Here is a 22,261-nt window from a genome sequence, read left to right as displayed (position 1 = left end):
TAAGATTGCGCAAAGCATGGACTTCTCACGAAACAGAAGGATGGGACCCGACACTGACGCCAGCATAAACGCAGTCCATCTTTACAGCCGGCAGCAATTGACCACTCGTCCCTGTTTGAAACCCTGATTAATGCACCATCCTCGTTACCGTACAAGTACCCTACCAGCGTGACAATACGGGATTCCATCTTCCTTGTGGCCCCACCACATCACAGGCGTCCACTCATCCACGAGGTTGGACAGTGTCTGGAGGTGGCCGTATGCAGCTGGCTGAGGCCCGCGCCGTTGGCGCAGTGCCACGAGAGTGAAGAAACAGGCGAACACAAATAGCACTATAAATAAGTTCAAGATCTGCACGAGTAAATAAGGATGTTGTAGCGCCTGTCCTATATAGTGAATACGAACCTGCATTGGATACATATTTATCGCAGTGCTGATATCGTTGGGATTGTCGATACCAGGAGGCCCAACTTGAAAGGCACGGAGTACGAAACAAAGCCCAAATACCCAGTCTATATCGTTAATGATATTGTTCAAGAACACATGTCTAAAGCAAGGTGCGAGTGACTTACGTAGCGCAGGCTTCGCGACGAAAAGCGCAAGACAGAGCGGATTGGCAATAACCGACTTCAGCGGGTTCGTCGCCGGTGTAATCCCTTTTTGTTCGGTGCCGCATCTCCAATGCCCTTCGTCTCGAATGACATTTGCGATGAGCTCAGAGCAGTGCAGACAAAGTGTTAACGGTCCCTGGATAATAGCCAGGTTGATATAACACATAATCCACGGCCCGGGTCCCCATCCGAGCTCAGGGGAGTATCCAAGGCTGTACAAGAAATTCTGATCGTCGGGGAAGAACGACCACGATTTCCAGGTTATGGTACCGGTGTAACTTTCATACGTATTGTGGATGAACAGGATGAGAGCACCCCATCCAGCACATGCTATGACGAGACCCCAAAGAGAGTTGATAACTTTCCGGATGCTAGGGTGTGCATGCCATGCAGAAGGCTGTGTCTCTGATGGCCTCGCTGGACCTCCATCCACATCGAAGTCGGACACACTGCGCATACACCGGAGAAGAACTGGGGTCAATTGCGAGTGGTGGATCAGAGCAGGGGTTAGATCCAAAGATGAAGAACTCCACGTCAATATCTTGGCAGCCCGCATCCCTGACAATGCGATCACCACCTGGAGAAGAAGTGCGATACCCAAAACCAGAAGAGGCATCCCTATGATATCGACTTCTAACACAGTCTTCTCATAGAGAGACATCACATAGCAAGTTAATGTGACCAGTGAGACTGAGCTATAGGATATGATGAGTAGGACAACCATGATGCCGTTAAGCAGGGCACCATTGGGGTTGCTCCATCCACGAGCTGCGGTCAAAAGGCGCAGATTAGAGTTGAACCTAAGCCGGGACTCTGAGTCCAGCGCAGAGCGCAATGAGATGTTGTGTACGAAACCTGTGGATTCGGTGCATAATGTGACGATCAAGTTTAGTGAGATGACCAGCATCTCTTTCCGCAGCGCGACGCCGCTGCGTCCGGCTGACATCACAGTGGCTGCACCTCCAGAAGCGGTGATAACAGCGCCTGCTATGATGCAACAGCAGCTGGCAATACTTGTGCATGCCACACCAGCCAGGGCACACCTACGACTTGTCAGACTGCGGTCGTAGAAATTGGTCGCAGACTTCACGTCCGAGTCAGAGTCGTCCAGTTGATTCGGGAGTGCATCATATGCAAGAAGACTAGATGGATTCCAGGTTGTCGTAGGGGCAGTTGACATGATGTGGGAAGTGGAGAATGGAGGGCAGCATATCACATACATGAGGATCAAGTACTTATATAATAACCTTTGGTACAGCATGATCTGGGTGTATGCAACTTATGTAAGTTGTTTGTCGCTTCGCAACTCTGATGGGAGGAGGACGACTCGAACCTCTAAGCGGTGTTTGATGCGCCCATCCGCGCAACTTGATCGCCATGAGAACGTCCAGGAAATGGCCGACTCCAGAGCTATTCTACCTAGACTCTGGGGCCAAAATCTAGGGCGAGTCTAGGGCTTCGGCGGCTGACTTCGGGCGGGGAGTCGGCCAAATCACTGACTTTCACATCACCATTGTGGGCAAATTCTGGTAAAACCTAAATTTCAAAGCGTAAGGCGCGCCAACTGTATGCGTGCAGTGTGTATGGCTCGAGGAGCTAACATCGACATGCAAGGTATTATCGCTGGATGGATGGGTGCACACTGTACTCGTCAGGTTTCTTGTACATCTCCCTGACAGATGGCTGGATCTGGGGGTACAAGATATTGTCCCGTCACGTTGGTTTCTTTGGAAGGGTCCCAGTCCTGCGATTTCCGAGGTTTAAGCAGATACCAGACCGACAATCACTGTCGTGACTGCCAACAACTATTGGTTTCAAAGCCTTGTGTCTAAATACGATATTGAGTTGAATGCCAAAGGGCACGAACCTAGTTGCAAGTTCCGTCTGAATTCTCCACTCGAGGCTCGAGCTTTCGCTGCAGTGTCATATCCCTCCCACTGGCACTCTACTCTCCAAAGTTGGTCCAGAATGTAAGTTGAGAGAAGCCGAGTGTGCTTTATTCACGAGCCACAGCCAATGCTACGACGTAATCCCCCTAAGCTGGTCGTTTGCGTGTAGAGTTCAGTCACATGATGGTTCTTGCTGACAACCTCCGCAAATCGCCGAACGAAAGTTCGATGAAGGTACATATGGTGGACGATAGGTTACGGTTCGATTTGCCGATTTGCCGCGACTTATTTGAAAGTCCGCGCGGTGTTTATTCTAGTATTACAAGCATACCTAGGCATACATGCAAATTTGTGTCACATTCTCAATGAATTACCATACTTGCAGACCGCTGCACATGTCCGAGACTCGAGTAGCATGGGACCCTGGCCTGATGAAATAGTGATAACAAGGAGCAGCAGCGCCAGATCTTTCTCTGGGCTATACTAATACTAGTATCATACTACTGTAGTGATGCCGCAGAGGCAAATCAAATCGAGGCGACGATTATTTGCAAGTTACTAGTACACGGCCAGCAGATATCTATCTACATATTGTAAGAACGGACTCGGAGCATTTGATCCCGCGGAACCAATTCACGTCGACGCCATGCCATGCGCGTTCCACCCGAACCCCTCTTCTGCTCCACTTTGGCTCAGGCATGTACTCCACTCCAGCTCCTTTGTGTTAATAATTATAGTCAGCGTCTGTCACGAGCTCGACGTGCACGGTGCCGTTCAAACCTGTGTTGGGTCAACGAACCACATGGTTTTATTTATGGGTCGGGGCTGAACGTTGCATCGCACACTGGACACTGTAGCCAGAATGCTTCGAAGATCGCACGGGCACCGCGCCCAAATCATATGCGGCATTCAAACATTCTTCGCGAGTCACTGTTGCGATCTTACCAACAACTTTTATCTTGATCCCATTGGAATCCCTGGATGCACATTGTCTTTGCACTGGAATTTGGGCTGAAACACTTCGATCAATCAGATATCATTCCTCAAATCTCACTTTAGTGATTTAAACACTGGATTGTGGTATATCAAGCACGAATGCGATTGTTATCCGTCCACCAAGTTCCTCCGCTCGCTCGCTCCTATCTTCTAATGGTATGGTCTTAGTTTCAAATAATCCTACTTGGTGGCCACTTATCAATGCGAGTCTTATTGGCAGCTGTTTTGTAGCTTCGTGGAGAGTCAGCCGCATGATGACGGTGATGATTCGATTCAGCTTGACTCTAATTTCGCAGTTGCTGCCTCTGTCGGGGTAATGTACGATTGGGGTGAGCAAGATTAAGTATAAAAGAACCACTGATATCCTTATGGTATTCTCAGTGCTTACCATTTGGACAAGAGGTATGTTCGATCCATTACTGGGGCAGTCAACTCGCTTAGAATTGTGTTGCAGGTTGAACTGATCTGGACTCCCACATCAATAGAGCAACGTTAAGATACAACTTGTTCACGGCAGAGGCAACGCTGGTCCCTAATGACCTTTCTCTATTTCGGTGTATGTACCTTGTATTTCAACATTTACGCTTAGCAAGTCCAAGTTTTGCTGACTATTCTAGGTGCGCTATGCTGGAATGGGGTATGCTGTGTACGTTTGGAGGTTTAAGCTATTGATGTTGTGCTCATTACCCATCTCTCACAATCAGAATGTACATGTTGGGTGTGTATCCTCGCATAGACCCTGTTTCTTTCTTGTGATGGGCAGCATACAGTCAGTGTTCCAACAATTTCGGCGACTGGAGTGAGCATCTCACACCAATGCCTTCCATTCTCGTCCAACAACTGAACTACCATGCAGGGGTGAGTGAGATTCTCGAACAACTCGTTGATTGAACATAACGACTTCCCACAGCTGTGAGTTTGTTTCAGAGTCTGTGATCTTCCGAAGCTGATAACTAATGTTACTGGATTTGTCAGGCCTTATCATCTATGATGCACTTAATTGGATGGGTGAGGTTGTAAATGTAATACTTGGCGGTGAGCTATACACCTCCATGACATTTGACTTGACTGAAACATCATGCAAGTCATTATGATCGCTCGGTTGCATACCATGTATCAGAGATCTAGAAAGGTGCTGACATGCCTCGTTATCATCTTTGTGGCCATCAGAATTGCCGACGCAGTCATGGTCGCAATAATAACGATGCAGATTGCAGGAGGTAAGCTTTGGTTATGTATGAAATGAGAGGCATTCATTCTCTCCGGCACCCATCGGTGCATGATTGGCTACGCGGGAGATTCTATATTTCTGTCTTCCATGACTTGGATACTTTCCACCGTATGGGAGGTCCTTGCACTGTGTCTCGCGGTCTGGATTACTGTAAAGCAATTCCGTGAACTGCGGCGACACTCAACAAGAGGTATTATCGGGGACTGTTTCACGGTGTTGATGCAAACTCACGTTAGTTACTTTGCGAGGTGAGTTCATAATGTCAATGTGGCTTCTTATTTTCTGCTAAGGTTTTTCGCGTGTTAGTTTTTTCGCTATCTCTTGCTTCCAGATCGGTTTCTTCTCTTCAACACTCTTAGCGGTATGCTGATCTGTCACCGACCTCTACATCCAACCATGATTCATCATTTCTATTGGACATATATTCCCTGGACCCTCAGATTTATTTTGGTCTCGCTGAGATATTCCAGGTCGTGCAGATGTTTGTGCTAGGATCATGCCTCATCCTCGGTGTTCGAGAATATCACGCTGAGCTCGTGGCTAACTCTGATACAGCAAGCGCTATGACTTCAATTGCTTTTCAGGAGCGCGTCCATGTATCAACTAGCAATAGTGTGTAGCGCAGGGGATGCTCGATATGATTTATTTGCGATGGGCGGGAAGTGTGCAGGGAGCGGGAAAATGCACATTTACTTTGAGGTTGTTCATTCAAAGCAGCTTGCCACTTCAGGAACGAGTACAACGGACATGGATGAGGGCGATGGAGGTTAAATCGACAGAACCCATCAAAAATGAGGTGCCACGGCACCCTCTGGTTCATTAATGATCATAGTACAAACTACGAGTGAGACGAATGAAAGGCACCGGTATCATATGCATGCTTAATGCAGCAAACATAGTTCTTTGGCCCAACCTGTCCGCCTCAGAATCCAGAAACCGAAGCCCGAATTTTTCATCTGAAGGAACGAGAAGACAATTCTCACCGCATATTAGCCTTCGGTGCTGCAGTTCAAAATACCAAGTACCGAGTGAGCTCATCATGTGAAGTTGTTCAATGCTTTCAACTTTGATAAATGCATCATATACGCAGATGGCAACGACAAAGCAAGTGCATAGTAAGTTAGTGTAAATACACCTCACGTTTACCGCAACAGTTGCAGCATTTTCACAATGCTCGCGTCCAAGCTAATCGCATCGGCAGACTCGACGGTTAGGCGGCTCACTACGGCCTTGCAAGGGTGTGGGAGTCTCACAGGCGCCTGTTTCCGCATGCTGCACTTGCAAGAGGCGAGAGGTCAGCGAGAGGTTGTGGGAGTTGCGTGAGGTGCTTGCAGGTCAACCGGTCATCTGCAGCGGTCTGCAAGCAAGGAATGCACTGAGTGTGACACGAATTTACAGGTATACCTAGGTATACTTGTAATACTAGAATAAACATCGATCGGACTTCCAAATAAGTCGCGGCAAATCGGCAAATCGAACCGTAACCTATCGTCCACCATAGGTACACTTCCAAAATTTCTTGAAGATATCAACGTGTACTAGTGGCAACTGCAGTAAAACAATAAAGATACAAAATTCTACTATTTCATTAGATATCAAATCGTCGTTCCTCAATACCCCGTACACCAGCACTGACGATCCTTCGCTCATCGAATGTAATGGTACCATATGTACTTGCACTGTTTGTTCCCGCAAAGCTGCCCTCGACAGGCCCAGCGACTTCAGTTCCATCTCCGCCCTCGAGGTCCCACACCCAAATCGCTCCGTTTGAATTCAAACTGACACAGCGCCCATCTGCAAGAGAAAGCGCGGAAACAGGGCCCAAAGGTCCATGCAGAGTCCGGACAAACGTCAATCTCGGTGTATGGACAGATGAACTCGAAATCGGGGGTACATGAAGGCGGTATAATTGAAGGTGATTCGATGAGTAGCTCGGAGGTGAGATGTATGGGAGTAGCTGTGGATGTCCTTGTTGGGGCGCTGTACCTTCTGAAGACCCATGGGATGTCGGAGATATATCGGTTACATCTCCGGGGGCTAAAACAACCCATTTCCCATCCGTTTGTATATCTGCGACTTGTTTCACTTTCCGGCCCCATTGGTCACGCATAAGCTGCAGCTTTCGCTCGTCTATCCATCCTTGCGGGACGTCGAAAGCACGGGTAGACCTGGTGACGCTCACTTCAAAAGCCCCCTGTGGTAACGACTCGCTGGAGGATGTAGCGAATGCCCGGTTACGTGGTAAAATGCCCGATGGAGATATGATAAGTTCTGTGGCACCCACACTCCAGTGAGCAGGGTAAACAGGGATAGCGTAGGCCATGATAAGTTTGTACGAGGCTGCCGAGGGTGTGGTGGAAAGTACAAGTGATGTGGGCGGATGACTGGTGAAAGACGTAAGTGTCTGAGTGTGGGTGATACAACCATTGCTCAAGTCGTATATCATGAGCGTGAATAAGTGCGACAACGTGACGAGCAACGGGTGATTGTAGGCTGCGTGGGTCACCGGAGAAGCACGGTGCAGGGACGAAGGGACATAGGTTTGCTTTGGAGTGGTGGCTAAGGACAGGGAAGAGTGATCATGTTCAAATATGCTGAATTCTCCAGTTGTCAGGAAAGCAGCCAGGCGTATGATATGTGAGGAAGATAAGGAAGGTGGAGATTGATCGAGTGCTATAGCAGATATTTCCGCTATAGATGTAGCTAGAGTAGACCTGCAAAGCAGAGTGCGCGATACCCCACTGTTGTCCCGTACTAGCAGGGAGGATCCGCAGGGCTTCGACGAGGATATGGTAAACCCGCCTGCCAAAATAACGTGCTGACGAGAAAAGGCTGGCGGCGGTGCTAGAGTTGTTCCCTCAGAGTCAGTGAAGTTCTCGACAGCACAACGTCCTAGACATGTATGAGAGAGTGAAAGTAGATGAATAATAATTGTAAGATATACCATTCTTCCAATTCGAGCTGATGCGGTACATCCACTTCCAGTCCAGAGCGTCATCAGCTGACGACGTAGATGCAGAAGCTCTCGAGGGAAGCGGTTTAATTGATCTTCCATCAGTGCGACCATAAAAACCCTTGCCTCCCCTCAGCCGTGTTTTACCATACTCTCTGATAAACAGGGCTTTCCAGAGCTACAACCATAACCGGAGCAGTGGGCGATCCAAGTAGGTTCAACATTCATTCTCTTGTTGCCCAATTGAATCAAATATATACCTGGTTGTCGCTCGCTAGCCTCGCACAGTTTCTGTTCGTCTTGTGCATGGCACATAGATCTCGGGAGTTCAGGAACGAGAAGATAAACAGAATGAGCTCATCGTAGAGCGCATCATCAAATGCTGTGACAAGCCGATGCTCCTGTGACGAGATCCGAGTATTATGTAGCCTCTTTGCAGGGGGCAGAGGCGCTGGGGACAGTCGGTGCTTGGACATGGTAGTACGGGGGAGAAATGTGTAGTATGAGGCATATCACCAATCATTGCATCGGCCTGCCGGTAATTCATGGACCGGGTGGGTCCGAGGAACTTCCACATTTGGGGCAGGAAATGGCGGTGCGTGCACAGACGTTGCCCCGGGCCGACATGTATAGCACTTAAACACGCTACAATGAAGGCAAGTCGCGGACTCGTAGTGGGCTGGAGCAAAGGACATGAAGGTACCGTCCACGTGCACAGAAACAGTATTATCTAGATCAGGGAGGTGTGAAGCAACAGCATTAATGACATCAAAAGACCACGATTCGGAGATCGACAATGTCCCACCACTAGAAATCACTTAATATATGCTCATAACCCATTCCAACCGTCAGGTTGATTACATACCCAATGGTGACTGATGGCTGGGCCAAAGCTGGGTACAGCCAGTCCACGAACATCCATGACGGCGTTCAAGTTCTGTATCTCACCGCACATTTCCTTCACTGATATTCGGGGACGTGTAAACAAAGTCAAGGGTAGCATCGGCATATGTACGCTCCCTGGGAGGATTTCAGTACATTACATCAAATGAAGGCAGCAGCTCGAGGCAATCAAATCGGTCAAACGTCAAACTTGACGACCTGCTCCCCGCCCCCTCGCTCAATCTTGATCAGCTTCTTCGCTACACAAGCATACATCGTTCGTGTGCCAGCCGCACTACCGCCACCTTCCGCTAGTGCTTCCTTAAGTTTATTGAGCGACATCGAGAAACCGGGCTGTTTTAGTAGAGTGAGCAAAAGCTGACAAGTTGCGATCTGTTGCGAGGTGGGCTGGCCAGTGATCATAGATGGCGCAAGCGATGAAAATGAGGATGCAGTTGGAGATGTAGGGGAGGGGGTCTGGGAGGAGAGGGATTCGAGATGGGCACTAGGGCATGTCAGCGGATTAGACATAAAAACTGGAGTGAACGTGCATAGTTTCTTTTGCCCTTGGAGGTTTGCTTCCGCCTGATATTGATCCCGTGGGGTCAAAAGGATGGCCCGGCATGATGATCTCGCCCACTGTGCTCCATATCTTCACCTATCAAGCGCCGCTTCAGTTCTATGCGCTTTTACGTTATGTGACCAGGATGCTTACCACAATCTTCTCGATCTCCACATTCATGCGTACTTTTGGTTTTCTGACGGACTCAGGAGGTCCTGCAGCAGGGGTCTGCAACTCTGAATTTGCAGGCAACGGTGTTTCAGGAGGCGTAGTGCCGTCTGGCGGCGTGGGATTCGGTGGTAACGATGAGGGCAGCTTCTTGAGAACCACAGTTTGTTCTCCATCTCCATCATCCGCCTCCAGCTCACTGCCTAAGAGTTCTTCTTCAAGCTTGTCTAATGGATCAGGCATCACAGAATCGTCCTGCCCAATATCGTGTTCTCCGTTATCAAGGGAATCGTCGTCCACAGGAAGACCTAGCGATGATAAGACGGACCGAGGCCGAGGAACCGGGCTCGTGAAGGACATGATTGATACGTCGTCGATGTCTACCTCCTCATCCATGAGCTTTTCGGTGAAGCGAAGCGTCCGCGCAGATGCGGCAGGTGTGTTCCAGAACATCTCTTCCTGAGCCTCAGGTACAGTCAGAGGCGAAGGAGCCCTAGCCAGCCTCGGAGCGGGCTTGGACTTGGGAGCAGGATTGGAGGTGCGAAGGATGTCATCTTTCTGCTGAGGCGTGAATTTAGTGGATGCATGGACATGGAAGACACACACCTGTTTACGCAGTTCGGTAAGACGAGCCTGAAGATCTTGTATGCGCCGTTCCTCGTCTGCTACAGTGGACTCCTGCGAGCTGGGGCCTGATGCGGGATTGCTACTTGTTAACTACGCGAAGATTCAAGAACATCAAAACATTTGAGGTTAAATATTGATAGTACGAACCTGCTGCAATGTTTCACTAAGACCTTTGATGTTCCGTCGTGCCTCGTCAAGCCTGCTTATAAGTCCCTGGACCTGGGATCGCGCACGGGGCATTGGGCGAATTGAATGACTGAAATACCACACAAGACTGGTTGAAACAGGATATATGCCCTAGAAAAACGCAAAACATACTACCGATCCAAGTACTTTAACGCAGCCTGTGCATATGCTTCTGGCTCATACTCTCTCGGTTTTGTCATCTCCTGCCTTCGAGAAGGTGGTTTCTTCAGAGGCGTAGCACCAGGAAATTCTACACGGGATATCACACCCCTCGCTTCAGACTCAGTTGGTACATGAGACGGTGGGTGTACTAGTGTGAAGAGCCCAAGTTCGGATGAGTCGATGTCACGAATCAGATCACCTAGAGCAGTGTTGAGGACAGCTGATTGTAAAGAGCCCATCTGAGGTCGGGAATCCATCAGCACTGGCTTTGATAGATTTCGAGAGGGAAGTCAGATGGTCGATCTGGTCGGATAGAGAGGGCATTATGCTGCAAATTGCAATTCATAACGTTCAGATTCAGAAGGACGCGACTTACATGTGGTCACGTGAGTTGGCGATCTTATATAAATATTACAGTATCTCCATCTGAGACTGGTACAATTTCAAACACCAATGAAGATCAATGTAGATATTTTACTAATCCCTAGCGACTTCTGTTGAATCGTTGTCGTCGTCGCATAGGTCATGGCATAGCACATTTCCTTTTTCACTCTTTCACATGTACTCTACATCCAATGGCTTGACTGTGCTTACATAAGCGCTGCACGGCCACACAGTCTGGCCTCAGTGTGAGCTAGCTCATTATACTCCGAGCGTTTGCGTACTACTTAACCCAAACGAATTAAATGGCTCCTTCACGAGGTCCACAAGCACTTGCTCGAACGCTCCATACAACACTCTCGAACCACAGAGGACCTGTCCATGTCGTTCGATATGCCAAAGGAACTGCAAAATACGTCCTAAGTGGAGGACAGGATCGCGCGATACGTCTCTGGAATCCAGACCTTGGTACCGAGATCAAGAAGTTTGAGGCCCACGGATACGAGGTCCTTTCTATATCTGTGTCAGTCACATCCGCAGTTTCTTGGCCTCTATTGAAGTTGACGAATAAGACCGTATGTTGTGTAGGAGTCATGATAATACAAAGTTTGCATCTTCTGGAGGGGACCGCTCCGTTTTTGTATGGGATGTAACGGCGGGTGTGACGACGCGTAGATTGTCAGGCCATATGGGCAAGGTGAATGTTGTGGAGCTTAATACAGACGCGACTGTACTGGCGAGTGGTGAGACTGATGCCTTTCACATGATGTGTAAATAACAGTGTTCACCATACTTTATCACAGGCTCGTATGATTCCACAGTGAGATTATGGGACTTGCGGTAAGCATGGAACCATGTGGGCTTAGGGGTAATATTAAACTGTTCTCGGCAGGGCACCAGCGCGTGCGCCGATTCAAGTACTCGAAGAAGCTCGCGACGCCGTGCAGACCTTACACGTGGATGCAACCACGATAATTGCAGGTTCTGTAGACGGACATGTCCGAACATATGATCTCCGTAAAGGCGAACTACGTTCAGACTTCATAGGGCGTAAGTCCTGTGGATGTTTATTACACGCGTGTTGATCATGTCTCACAGAGCCTGTCACCTCGGCTGTCCCTTCATCTGATGGTACCACACTTCTCGTATCTACGCTTGATTCGCATGTCAGGCTATTCGACACGACCAGTGGTAAGCTTCTTAATGCCTTCACTGGCCACAAGCACACATCGTATCGCTGCCGAGCATGCTTTGGACATGCAGAAGCGACGATTGTTTGTGGAGATGAAGACGGTGCCGTTTGGGCTTGGGACTTGGTTGATGTGAGCATTCAAGTTCACAAATGTCATTACTGTGCTCACGTTTGTTTTAGGCTACAGTTTTGCAACCCAATCCTCCGCCAAAAGTTCATGACAAGGTGATCACTTGGACAGAGCATCACCCAATAGACCCTGGGGAGATGGTTACAGGTAGCGCAGATGGGACTGTGAAAGTCTGGCGACACTCGAGCTAGACTTCCTTTGCTACTTAATAAGCTATCCTTGGGTACGATTGCCCTTTCGTGTGCCAGTGGGATGCAGATCGTGAAACGAAATATTCCATTACTGGATAACGTTCATAGAATGTATCGGAAACTAATAATATTACAAATTTAAAGGTCATTATTATCAATGTGCCGTTCCTTCCACAACAGCCTTCAGTCGCTGTCTCAGCGTGCTGCCTCCATCCTTGCCGTCTTTCCCATCCTTCTGCGACTCTGGCGCTGTCACCGTACTCTGCATTTCTAATTCTGAAAACGAGCTCAACGTTGGCGAGTTGACACTTATGGACGGGGTGCTAGGACTGCCAAAAATGGAGCTCGCGGCAGTCCTATATCCGCTGAACTCCATAGAATCGCGTAAAACGCCCAACTCGCCTGGACCCACAAGTTCGACGGTCTCACTGAGAACAGCAATGCGAGTCCAACGCCGAAAGCGCGTGTACTTTCCCATTCCACCCTTTGAGCTCGCACCCTCCCATTTGTTATCACCGTACAACCAACCCTCAGGGTCTGTGACAGCTTCATCTTCAGACGCGGGATCGAGGAACGGGTCGCTGGAATGTTGTTCGCCGGTCTGTTCGGGCGATTCGGCAGGACCACTGGAGCTCGTGTTCAGGTTGTCGCGGCCGCGTGCGGCGCGTAGCATCCGTGCTGCAGTAGATTCATCAGGTCCGTCTTTATCTCTTGGAGGTGTCTTCTCCACTCGCCAGACACCTTCCTGGCCTTCCTTGCGTATGATAACGCGCCATTCAGGTTCTTCCCACGTCCAGCGCGCTACACGTTTCGCGCGGCCGTTCTTGCCGACAGCGACGTATGCCGTTGTCGAGGAGGGAAGAGGAAAGACTGAGGGTGGGGACAATGGAACTAAGGAGGAGCTACACCATGATGGACGCTCATTGGGAAGCAGGGCAGCTGTCCAATCAAGACCCATCCACCACCGCTGATTCTCGTAGACTGTAAACAGGAAGCGAAGAGGCGGGGAAGGCTTGGGTACATCATCCGCTAATACAGATGCTGGGCGTATCTTGGTAGAAGCTTCTAAGGGAGAGGGCGATGAGGGTGGTGGGAGCGGCACCCCCACGATAAATGCGCATAGCCGGTAAAATGCCCATCGGATATGTGCGCTGCGAGTAATGGATGCTCGAGCATGTTTTGCCCAGTGCGCTCTGTGAATCATGAACAGGGTACCGCATAATGCGATGCAAATACGGAGACCAACGAAAGATGTGAGAACAAGGTATGGCAGATAGATAGATGCGAGTACTCGGAGAACAACAAAGGATGGAGGGAGGGGTGATTCGACGAGGGGTGATGAGGGAAGCAGGGTGCGAATGGTCGTCAGATCAGATACAAGAGCGTGAAGGGCGCTGTCGGTTATTACCGGCGGTGACATTGCCGAAGACGTGTGAGTGGATGATGTCCACTGTCTCAGTGCGAGAACGAATGTGACTGCAAGTGGTAAAAAGAACCTGGCGAACAAAGACGTCCAAATCAGCCGGAATGCGTAGATAGTTGAACCCGCATACCTCAGGGTTGGTTCGGAGAGCAAGCATAACGCCCACCATGTGGCAAGAGCAAGCCAGCTTTCCTCCCATGAAGACTCCCAGCTGATAATCTGTGCGAAGTGCCTTATGGCCTGAATATACGGCGCAAGGGCAACTAGCTCTGAGGTAAGTGGTGTCGGAACGGTAGTCACAAAGTCAATGAGTGTTAGAGGTGACTGCATGACAGGGCTCATAGTAGCCGCTGAGCTCATAGGTGCCGTCAGGGGCATCTGTAGTATCTTTGGTTTAAGATTGAAGTCCTTGGACTTGGGCGACATCAATCAGCAGGTAATTTGGTAGCAATAGACTTCACACGACAGTTGCGGCTACTGTGGTTTCAGTGAGAAAGATCGTTTACTTATAACCTGTTTATGCTGGTCAGTTATACTTCTCGAACAGATATCGGTAACGTACGGTGAACCACAGAACTCACAGCTGCACTGAAGCCTGACGTTTGAGGGAATGAAACGTAGCCCGGCGTTCGGCCTGGCAGCAGGTCATGCTTATTCAAGTGCAAAGTATGATTTCACATCTAAAAGTAGATCGGATTACATAAGTTTTACACGTAAACTTTATCGAACTCTGCAAATAGGGACAAACAACACGACCTGCAAACTCGAGCTTGATCAGTAAAATGGAATCAGCAACGAAGAGGCATGTTCGAACTTTACTGACTCTTTCTGTGGATAGTGCGACTTGCAGTCTGGATATTAGTTTCAATTTCTGCATACTTGCTTCCACTGTTCGATTCATCACCATACATTTGATCAGCGGGACATCCCCATCATCTGTCCTCCTTCGTTGGGATGCGTTCCATTTCGCGCACATAGCAAGAGAAGGATACGTGTATGAACACGAGTGGGCATTCTTCAATGGATTGCCACTGTTGATGCGCATTTCAGCCCACCTGCAGGCCTCTGGCAGGTTTTGGTTCAAACGATTGGGGGACGCTTCTTCGAGGTGGAGCAGGCATGGCCATACTGTGCGAATCAACACACGTGCTATATCACCTATCATTGCATCATCTTTCGCTCACCTTCCCTGGCATTTTTGTCAACTGCACTCTCCGTATTCTCGAGTAGCCCCACTGCGCTTAAATTGGCATCCTACAGCGAACCATTCTTCACATATTTCTCGTATCGGGGCATGCTGGCGTGTGCTCGTTCCAATTGGGCTACAGCATCTATATTCTTTGCATTAGCAAGCATGTTCAGATCCAATGGAATATTCTTGTCCGGATTCATACTATGGGGTATGCTGGTCACGCCCTTTCTGACAGGACAGAAAGATCTAGTAAGCATAGGCATCCGAGTCGTGACATCCGAGTTAACGCATTTATACCAGCTTACTCCTAGGCGTCTGCTCAAATGCGCGTTGTTGACTGCGTTACCTCTGATCCCATTTATCCATCACAATATCATCGCATATCTGCGGTTCTGCAAGTCCTCAACAACACGCATCCCGGATTGGTGTACGAGCAATATGATTCCTTCGATATACTCCCACGTGCAATCCGAATACTGGAACGTTGGCTTCTTGCGATATTGGACTGTCTCCAACATTCCAAACTTCATACTCGCGCTTCCCGCCTTACTTCATGTGTTCGCGTTCTGCTGGTTTTATCTGTCGAACTTACCTTCCATTATTCCTCATATCGCGCCGCGAATCCGCTCAAAGAAGAATGACGACCCTTCCCCTCCTCAGCTTGACTCTCCATTTCTATCTCCGTCTCTACTTACCCCACGTACTTCACGCCTTGGCGCTCACGTCGGTCTTGACGTTCAATGCTCACATTCAGATATCACTCAGGCTTCTCCCGTCTCTCCCACTCACGTACTGGGCTGCCGCTCGTCTCATGCTCGACCTTCCGAAGTGGGGGAAAGCATGGGTCACGTGGAGTGTTTTGTGGGGTGCCTTGAGCTGTGTCCTATGGGCAGTATTTCTCCCCCCTGCTTGAATTTGTATGTCAAAAATTAGTGCGTAGTGGAATAGATGCACATATACCATTGGGAGACAGCAATTTGCTCCAACATAGCATACTTTGTCATAAAATTTAGTGTTACTGCCCGACATCTAATATCGCAGTGCCACATATAACTCGCCACTTCGCTTATTGACACAAGCACCGCGCCCTACACGTTAGTCAGTCTCAAAAGCGGATTGGTCCCTCATGCATCATGTGTAAACGGTCTTCCCTTCCTTGAGTACTTCTGTTCGTTATCAAATAATGTCAGGCCAACTATATAATACCGGATGTACATTATGGTTTATGCAAAGCAAAGTGATATCGATAATACAAACGTGGGATCTAAGCCAGCATGTCATACAACCTCCAAAAAAACGGGAACCTCTTTCTCCTTGTTTCATCATTCGCTTCATCCAAGAGTTCGTCGGCATATTCGTCACTATACAGATCAATCGTTCGGATGTCCACAATGTCGGACGTCCACTTGTGACGAGCTTCTCGGGTTCCAGTGTCATAGGGTATCAAGAGGTCGTCTCATTAGGGGGATCCAGAGGGGTGTTACCTGGAACTGGTGTAGAGTCTATGAAAGTGTTCTTAGCAAGGACCCAGCAGAGGCCCATGACAACCATGATGGGTATCTCGATGTAATAGGAGACAAAATCTACTGGTGAGAATGTGGGGATTATAGAGGACCACCCTTGGACTTCTCAGCTCGTCAGTACTGGGTATGCAAAGGCAGCGGTGTAATAAGCAAAGTACGCACTCAAGATCAGGGCGATCACTGTGATAATCTGGGAGGTCGCATGGGTCAGAGAAGAGGTAGCTAGCAGTATCAATACACGCACAACAAAATAAGGACCCCACTGGCCAGGTCCACGACGCTCGAAACTTCATTTCGTCTAAAGATCGACCCTGCTTTGATCCAGGCTTTCCTGAATCTCCAACTGGCCAATCCAATTGATAACCAGGCGATCTGAATTTTTCTTAGTTTAGGGTTACCACAATTCGCGTATTGATACAGACCTGGTTTGAGACTCCAACGATGTTTTGCAACCATCCCCACAACTTGGCCGCTGCCAATATAACTGCTGCTTAAACAGAGCACGCTAATGCTACTGGTCGCAAGCAGCGCGTACAAAGGAACACCTGCTCGGGTGGTCCGAGAAAATATACGAGGTGCGTGAGGGACGGGGCCAACAACAGATAGGCCATACAGAACTCTTGTCCCCGCGAAAAGAGCGTGGTTACCGGCAGATAATACAGAGGTAAGGATGACGGTATTCATAAATGATGCGGCTACAGCTGTTTGAAATAGCGTAAACACTTAGACGAGGGGTGAGGAGGATGTGCTCACTTGAACCAGCTAGAGTAAATACAATCGTAAAAGGAGATGTAGTGGTCGTTTTATTTGATAGATTCGGGTAATCCCATGGTACTAATCGAAACAGTTAGGTGTGTAGCGATGTGAGCGAAGAGAACCCCACCGTTCAGGCCGATGAGCAGGATGCTCAAGATATAGAATAACAGAATTCTAATCTCACCGCTCGCACATCAATAATCTATATAAAAGTCCGAATATTATACTTGCCTCCAGAACACAAACTTGACAACTTTGGCATGTTTTGTGAAGGGTTTTTTGTCTCTCCTGCGGTGATACCTAGACTTTCTGTTCCACCGTCTACAGACTGATCAGGTGATTATGTTCACAATTAGCAATGCAACTCACATGCGAAACTAGCTGTCACGAAAACCTTGGCAAAGCCACCAAAGCCACCAACGAACGGAGCGCCAGGAATGTACCAATTCTGTGTTCCGATGTAGGTATGCGACTCGTTGACGCCGACATTGACGAGGATGCCAACGATAATGAAGATCACGATGGTAGCGACCTTCAGGAATGAAAGCCAATACTCTACCGCAAGAAATTAATCCCATTTTGGAAAGAAAAAGGAGATCTATGCTACTGACCCAATTCTCCATAAGCTTTGACGTGAGAGGCGTTGATTGATACAAGGAACACCCAAAAGAGCAGGCTAACCACCCAAGGATATGACGTCGTCCAGAATTGTAACACCAGCTGGGCAGCAGTAAGATCAGAGGCAACAGACACTGCATCATTGAACCAATAGTTCCACGACAGCGCGAAACCATAAGAAGGCGAAAAAAAGCGCGTCGCATAGGCAGTTAAACGACCCTTGCAAAGATAGAAATGGTCAGCGCGCTGCTTAAGATACGAAAAAAGAGGTCACACCGGCCACTGGGTACTGTGTAGCCATCTCCCCTAACAGCAACAAGCGTCACGTATACAATGAATCCCACTATGCCATAGCAAATCAGTATGCTGGCAGGACCACCTTGAGCAAGGGATCTTCCGGTTCCTAGGAAGAGTCCAGTTCCAATGGTACCAGCAATTGCAATCATTTGTACTTGTCGTGCAGACAGGCCACGATGTAGACCTCCGCGCACCGGCTGAGGGAATGGCGCTTCCGCATCATTTATATTGGCATGCTGTTCGCGTCCAGAACTGTCCCCGGGACTCTTAGCTGAGGACTTGATCCGCGGGGAGGAGGAAGATGCTGAACGACTCATAACCAAGGAGCTCAATGCTTCACACAATGAACGTGAAGGAGAAGTCGGAAATAGACACGTAATTGCGGTGCTCGAACCCATTTCATTTCGTCACCTTCTGGCGTGGCGCACGGAATTCTGGCGCCATCGCGCGCGACGTCTTGTGGCTAATATATTAGGTCAGCTTGGTTATATAGGTGTTGTACTTACTAGTAGCCGAGTCACTGCGAAAATGATCCTAGTCTATTCCGAGGCGAGACCTATAGACCTCTTAATGTTGCAGTAATTCCGACCTAAAGTCTACGACTTGGTACAACTTTCAAAAAAGATCCTGGGAATTCGAAGGCAACTTGCAATTGTAAAAAAACCCTTGCGCTCTCGAATTTCCATAGTATCTACACCTTGCAAATAGCACCTAATACCGGTACGCCCTGGCTAAGTCGCCCAGGATATTCGTTTCATCATGGCCTTCGGATTATGCTAGAGTTGGTTTCAGGTGAGTTCGTCGAAAATTTCGCTCAAGTCCCTTAAGACGAGCCATGAACAGTATCAAACTTGAACTCCCTGCGCAAATTCAAGCATTGAATCAGTTCGTCCGAAACCAGTACACCTGCGAAGTTCTCAAATGAGCCTTTTTCGATCTAGACGGGTAGAAAATGACGTACTGGCTGCCCCCAAATGCAAAAATGCTGTGTTGTCGGAAATTTGGAATATCAAAGGTGGGCCCCTATTTTCTTTTTTATACTCGGTATGCCTTAAGCTCTATTATCTCCTTTGCCTTTGCCTCAATGACCGCCAAGTCTGAAGTTTTCAATGACAGGAAGTCTGTTATTGACTCGCCTCCTACATACGATAACATTTATGCATCTGCATCAGCAGAGTTTGTCAAATGCCCTGATACCCAACCATCTCTATTTTCCTTCTTCCTACGAAACAATAATAAAAGGACAATGGTTCTATCTCGCGTCCGTGATATCGTCTCAACTACAGATTTTATTTCTTCCTCTGTTTCCCCAATTGTTGAGGCCTGTGCTGCTGCCCTCTCACCTGGAGAATTCTCCGACCTGTTGCAAAAACCCGATATCGAAGGTCACACGGCAATATATTGGGCGATTGTGAATCACCGGCAGAGAAGCCATTTCGGCATTTGCTGCATTCATCCCCCGATTCTCGTCTGTTTGCTCTTCCGACTGTACGTCTCGCATGTATGTCCTATCAGCGACCTACTGCGTGTTTGCGCAGCTGAATTCGGCACGCACCAGTGCTATAAATCGCAAGTGCGTGGCAATACTTACCACATTCATTTACTTATTTTGCACTAATCAGTCAAGGACGAGTCCTTGAGATACTTTCTGAACTGTCCACCAGATGAGGTTCAGGTCCAGGATACAGGGGATAGAAAGTTCAACAGCCAGTTCGTCGCTCATTTCTGCATCAGGATGTTCCAGAAACGCCTGCGCGTGTCACAGAAATTGGGCATAGAATTTGTTGCAAGTGGTATGTTCATGTCTCAGCGTTTCCTCAAGGCCACACACTGATGTATCAGTCCTCGCAGAGCGTATATGGCTGCTGTAATTCAATTTGTTGCCAGAGGGGGACTTGCACGTCGGGTTGAGTCTTGCTGAGCATTACTTGCCAGCGAAACCGGAAATGGTGCTTGTGATCAAGGCCCATAGTGGCCGTGCAACTCCATCTCAAGATATGCGAGTGGCGTATACTACTGCTAATAGTAAAGGGCGTTCGCTTGTGCATAAGGAGTAGGTTCCAAACCAGCTGACTCGCTCGGATCCAAAGCATACTAATTCTTCTTGTCCTGTCGGCTACGCAGTGCACCATGCAAATTTCTATCAAATGTCATTGAATCTAGTTGGGACGTTGAGGACTTGGCTGATGAATGCGTAAGTATTCGTCTTCCCTTGTGAACACATGTTTTTGTGAGCAGGGATTTTTTCAACATCATACGGTTGCTCTCCAGTCAACAATTTGAATTGACTTGTTCTTGTAGGAATACTATGTATGTGGACTGTGATGGCACCCTACATAGGGAAGGTGGAGATAACTTTGACATAGCTTTGGGATCGATTTTCTATGGAGCGGTCCACTTCGTACATTTTTACCATACTCGGTTCTGATTCTTTGCAGTATGCGGTTATTCAAATACATGTTGCTCCTAGTGCGTTATAAAACGGGTATAACTTGAAGCTGAATGTGTATGATCTCATGTTCCTGCTATTCAAACAAAAACGAATGGCGAGAAGTGCATGGATGAATTTGGGCCAGCCCGCATGTAAGGCTGCGCGTCCGTATAGTGGCCATGCTTGCGCGTGACAACCTGTAGATGGAATTAACTTATAGTGGTCAGGAGAAGTCGTGCAATCAAGTGTACCGAGAGGGTAGGTTGCCAGTCAATGATGCCTGCAGGAAAAAAACTGCTTCTCCCTCAGGATGAATTTACGATATTACCGCAGCCATCAAGCCAATGATTCGTTGCATTCATGTGGTCACCTATCAGTACAACATCAATGCGAGAAGAGACTGGTAGGACGAGAAATAGAATCAGCCGCAACTGGGCGAAACACATTACAAGTGACCACCGCGCTACTCCTGAAACAATAACTTGCATGCGGGACATCACGTATCTACAGCAAGCCTGACATGTGGATTCAGGGATAGTATTCTGTAGGAGATGCAACTTAGTGCCTACGTCGCCTTAGTGCGCGCAAGTGACCACTCCCTCTTCGACGCTCCTGCTGACTGAGACATCGAAAAAGATTGAATGGCGGCTATCACTGGCACTTACAAAGTAGCGTCCCAAGCGCTAACTCAAAAGGAAATGCCTCAGACTCGAACTGACGCTTAGGGTCATGAGAAATTGGTGAACGAGGTGGTTTTCATCCGTGATACCCGTCTCCTCAGTTACTCGCTCCCACGACAAGAGCTGGATTCTGGACTTGCGGAAACAAGTGGGCAGCGGAGCAGTTCAAGAAATGTAGCTTGAATCCGAGGTTCTGAAGAAGCGCACGCACGTGACATTCAAATTCATCCATGTACTTACCGCCATTCGTATACGTGGGATCTCTTTTACAACGCTGACGCGCAACGTCTGTAGCATACAATCTTCGGCAATCCAACGAGTCCGAATTGCCCTTGCCCTGTACAATTATTTTAAGGTAATAGTAACTTCCAAGGGCAACGTGGTTGGTACTGACAACCTCATGTACAACCATGCACGTGCAGTGTATCTCGTTCCGATATGGGGGATCGATCTCAATCCTCTGAACGCCCGGCATTACCAGACCCAGCGACACCCAAGCCTTCGTTACCACCCGGTATGGTGCTTGGTCCGGACGGAAAACCTTGCAAAATATGTACGGCGTTTCGTAATTGGAGGCCCGCCGCTTCGGGCACTACCAGTTCGAGCAAGAAATCTACCGCAGGAATGATGGCTGCCTTTGCATCTGGAACAGGCTTCCGATCCCCCGATCCTAAGCCAGAAAATGCAACCCTGCCCCCACACTGTCCGCCGGATGTCGAAGCCCTTGGACGTGCCACGTGGTCATTTTTGCATGTGACTGCAGCATACTACCCAGTACGGCCCACTACCCACCAACGTGCAAATATGCTAAATCTCATCCATGCGCTACCCGCCCTGTATCCATGCACACACTGCGCGGCGGACTTTGGCGAAAAAATGAAGGAGCATCCCCCAGACGTGAGCAGTCGGGAGAGGTTGAGCAAATGGTTCTGTGAGCGTCATAACGAGGTGAACGAGAGGCTAGGCAAGGAAATGTTTGATTGCGCAAAGGTTGATGAGAGATGGAAGGATGGTCCACCCGACGGCAGCTGCGACTAGACCGTCTGCAGTATGTTCGTGCAGGTGGGTTTGCATCTTAATCATTCCTCAGGAAACACATAAATTCATCAACAAGTACGGACTACAATCTCCCAATAATACCACTCATGGAAAAAAAACATAGTCTTGTTCCGGGTCGAAG

At 48.6% G+C, this 22,261-nt stretch overlaps 10 protein-coding genes across 10 annotated transcripts; 5 read left to right on the top strand and 5 right to left on the bottom strand.

Annotated features, from left to right (window-relative positions):
- Positions 1-144: 144 nt before the first annotated feature.
- Positions 145-1,791, bottom strand: DFJ58DRAFT_863512 (uncharacterized protein; the record flags this gene model as incomplete). Its single annotated transcript, XM_041394103.1, has 3 exons — positions 145-351; positions 406-512; positions 573-1,791. 3 exons carry the CDS (start codon positions 1,789-1,791, stop codon positions 145-147), a joined length of 1,533 nt encoding a protein of 510 aa, XP_041247609.1.
- A 3,023-nt stretch (positions 1,792-4,814) lies between these two features.
- Positions 4,815-6,113, top strand: DFJ58DRAFT_911880 (uncharacterized protein; the record flags this gene model as incomplete). Its single annotated transcript, XM_041395248.1, has 7 exons — positions 4,815-4,975; positions 5,034-5,088; positions 5,168-5,339; positions 5,398-5,493; positions 5,721-5,755; positions 5,818-5,842; positions 5,929-6,113. 7 exons carry the CDS (start codon positions 4,815-4,817, stop codon positions 6,048-6,050), a joined length of 666 nt encoding a protein of 221 aa, XP_041247608.1. The 3' UTR covers positions 6,051-6,113.
- A 157-nt stretch (positions 6,114-6,270) lies between these two features.
- Positions 6,271-8,178, bottom strand: DFJ58DRAFT_679765 (uncharacterized protein). The gene is made up of 3 exons (XM_041383187.1): positions 7,941-8,178; positions 7,672-7,858; positions 6,271-7,619 (listed from the first exon to the last, which is right to left on the bottom strand). The coding sequence occupies exons 1-3, from the start codon at positions 8,154-8,156 to the stop codon at positions 6,316-6,318; spliced, it is 1,707 nt and encodes a 568-aa protein (XP_041247607.1). The 5' UTR covers positions 8,157-8,178; the 3' UTR covers positions 6,271-6,315.
- Positions 8,179-8,628: 450 nt separating this feature from the next.
- Positions 8,629-10,591, bottom strand: DFJ58DRAFT_863502 (uncharacterized protein; the record flags this gene model as incomplete). Its single annotated transcript, XM_041394102.1, is given in 7 exon segments — positions 8,629-9,039; positions 9,092-9,220; positions 9,278-9,850; positions 9,899-10,009; positions 10,067-10,175; positions 10,238-10,466; positions 10,486-10,591. 7 exon segments carry the CDS (start codon positions 10,589-10,591, stop codon positions 8,761-8,763), a joined length of 1,536 nt encoding a protein of 511 aa, XP_041247606.1. The 3' UTR covers positions 8,629-8,760.
- Positions 10,592-10,900: 309 nt separating this feature from the next.
- DFJ58DRAFT_770560 (WD40-repeat-containing domain protein) lies at positions 10,901-12,221 on the top strand. Its single transcript, XM_041389100.1, has 6 exons — positions 10,901-11,171; positions 11,237-11,391; positions 11,452-11,488; positions 11,541-11,698; positions 11,747-11,970; positions 12,021-12,221. The coding sequence occupies exons 1-6, from the start codon at positions 10,954-10,956 to the stop codon at positions 12,159-12,161; spliced, it is 933 nt and encodes a 310-aa protein (XP_041247605.1). The 5' UTR covers positions 10,901-10,953; the 3' UTR covers positions 12,162-12,221.
- On the bottom strand, positions 12,222-14,244 carry DFJ58DRAFT_904714 (integral peroxisomal membrane peroxin-domain-containing protein). Its single transcript, XM_041394920.1, has 3 exons — positions 14,147-14,244; positions 13,715-14,097; positions 12,222-13,657 (listed from the first exon to the last, which is right to left on the bottom strand). The coding sequence occupies exons 2-3, from the start codon at positions 14,008-14,010 to the stop codon at positions 12,316-12,318; spliced, it is 1,638 nt and encodes a 545-aa protein (XP_041247604.1). The 5' UTR covers positions 14,011-14,097; positions 14,147-14,244; the 3' UTR covers positions 12,222-12,315.
- Positions 14,245-14,336: 92 nt separating this feature from the next.
- Positions 14,337-15,860, top strand: DFJ58DRAFT_770556 (glycosyltransferase family 76 protein). Its single transcript, XM_041389099.1, has 5 exons — positions 14,337-14,617; positions 14,646-14,714; positions 14,812-15,025; positions 15,077-15,459; positions 15,542-15,860. The coding sequence occupies exons 1-5, from the start codon at positions 14,367-14,369 to the stop codon at positions 15,687-15,689; spliced, it is 1,065 nt and encodes a 354-aa protein (XP_041247603.1). The 5' UTR covers positions 14,337-14,366; the 3' UTR covers positions 15,690-15,860.
- Positions 15,861-15,932: 72 nt separating this feature from the next.
- DFJ58DRAFT_770553 (amino acid permease/ SLC12A domain-containing protein) lies at positions 15,933-18,508 on the bottom strand. The gene is made up of 11 exons (XM_041389098.1): positions 18,477-18,508; positions 17,991-18,433; positions 17,667-17,892; positions 17,425-17,610; positions 17,310-17,376; positions 17,183-17,229; positions 17,053-17,133; positions 16,765-17,000; positions 16,588-16,671; positions 16,462-16,489; positions 15,933-16,401 (listed from the first exon to the last, which is right to left on the bottom strand). The coding sequence occupies exons 2-11, from the start codon at positions 18,285-18,287 to the stop codon at positions 16,220-16,222; spliced, it is 1,434 nt and encodes a 477-aa protein (XP_041247602.1). The 5' UTR covers positions 18,288-18,433; positions 18,477-18,508; the 3' UTR covers positions 15,933-16,219.
- A 546-nt stretch (positions 18,509-19,054) lies between these two features.
- On the top strand, positions 19,055-19,841 carry DFJ58DRAFT_724252 (uncharacterized protein; the record flags this gene model as incomplete). The annotated part of the gene is made up of 4 exons (XM_041385094.1): positions 19,055-19,471; positions 19,529-19,543; positions 19,598-19,763; positions 19,813-19,841. 4 exons carry the CDS (start codon positions 19,055-19,057, stop codon positions 19,839-19,841), a joined length of 627 nt encoding a protein of 208 aa, XP_041247601.1.
- A 1,474-nt stretch (positions 19,842-21,315) lies between these two features.
- On the top strand, positions 21,316-22,260 carry DFJ58DRAFT_770546 (ERV/ALR sulfhydryl oxidase domain-containing protein). The gene is made up of 2 exons (XM_041389097.1): positions 21,316-21,436; positions 21,504-22,260. Exon 2 carries the CDS (start codon positions 21,520-21,522, stop codon positions 22,117-22,119), a length of 600 nt encoding a protein of 199 aa, XP_041247600.1. The 5' UTR covers positions 21,316-21,436; positions 21,504-21,519; the 3' UTR covers positions 22,120-22,260.
- Position 22,261: the final 1 nt, after the last annotated feature.

Source organism: Suillus subalutaceus, assembly GCF_016647625.1.
Source record: "Suillus subalutaceus strain FC151 chromosome Unknown DFJ58scaffold_18, whole genome shotgun sequence".
Taxonomy (NCBI): domain Eukaryota; kingdom Fungi; phylum Basidiomycota; class Agaricomycetes; order Boletales; family Suillaceae; genus Suillus; species Suillus subalutaceus.
Note: the sequence above shows the minus strand (reverse complement) of the source record. Positions and strands in the feature narration are given on the sequence as shown.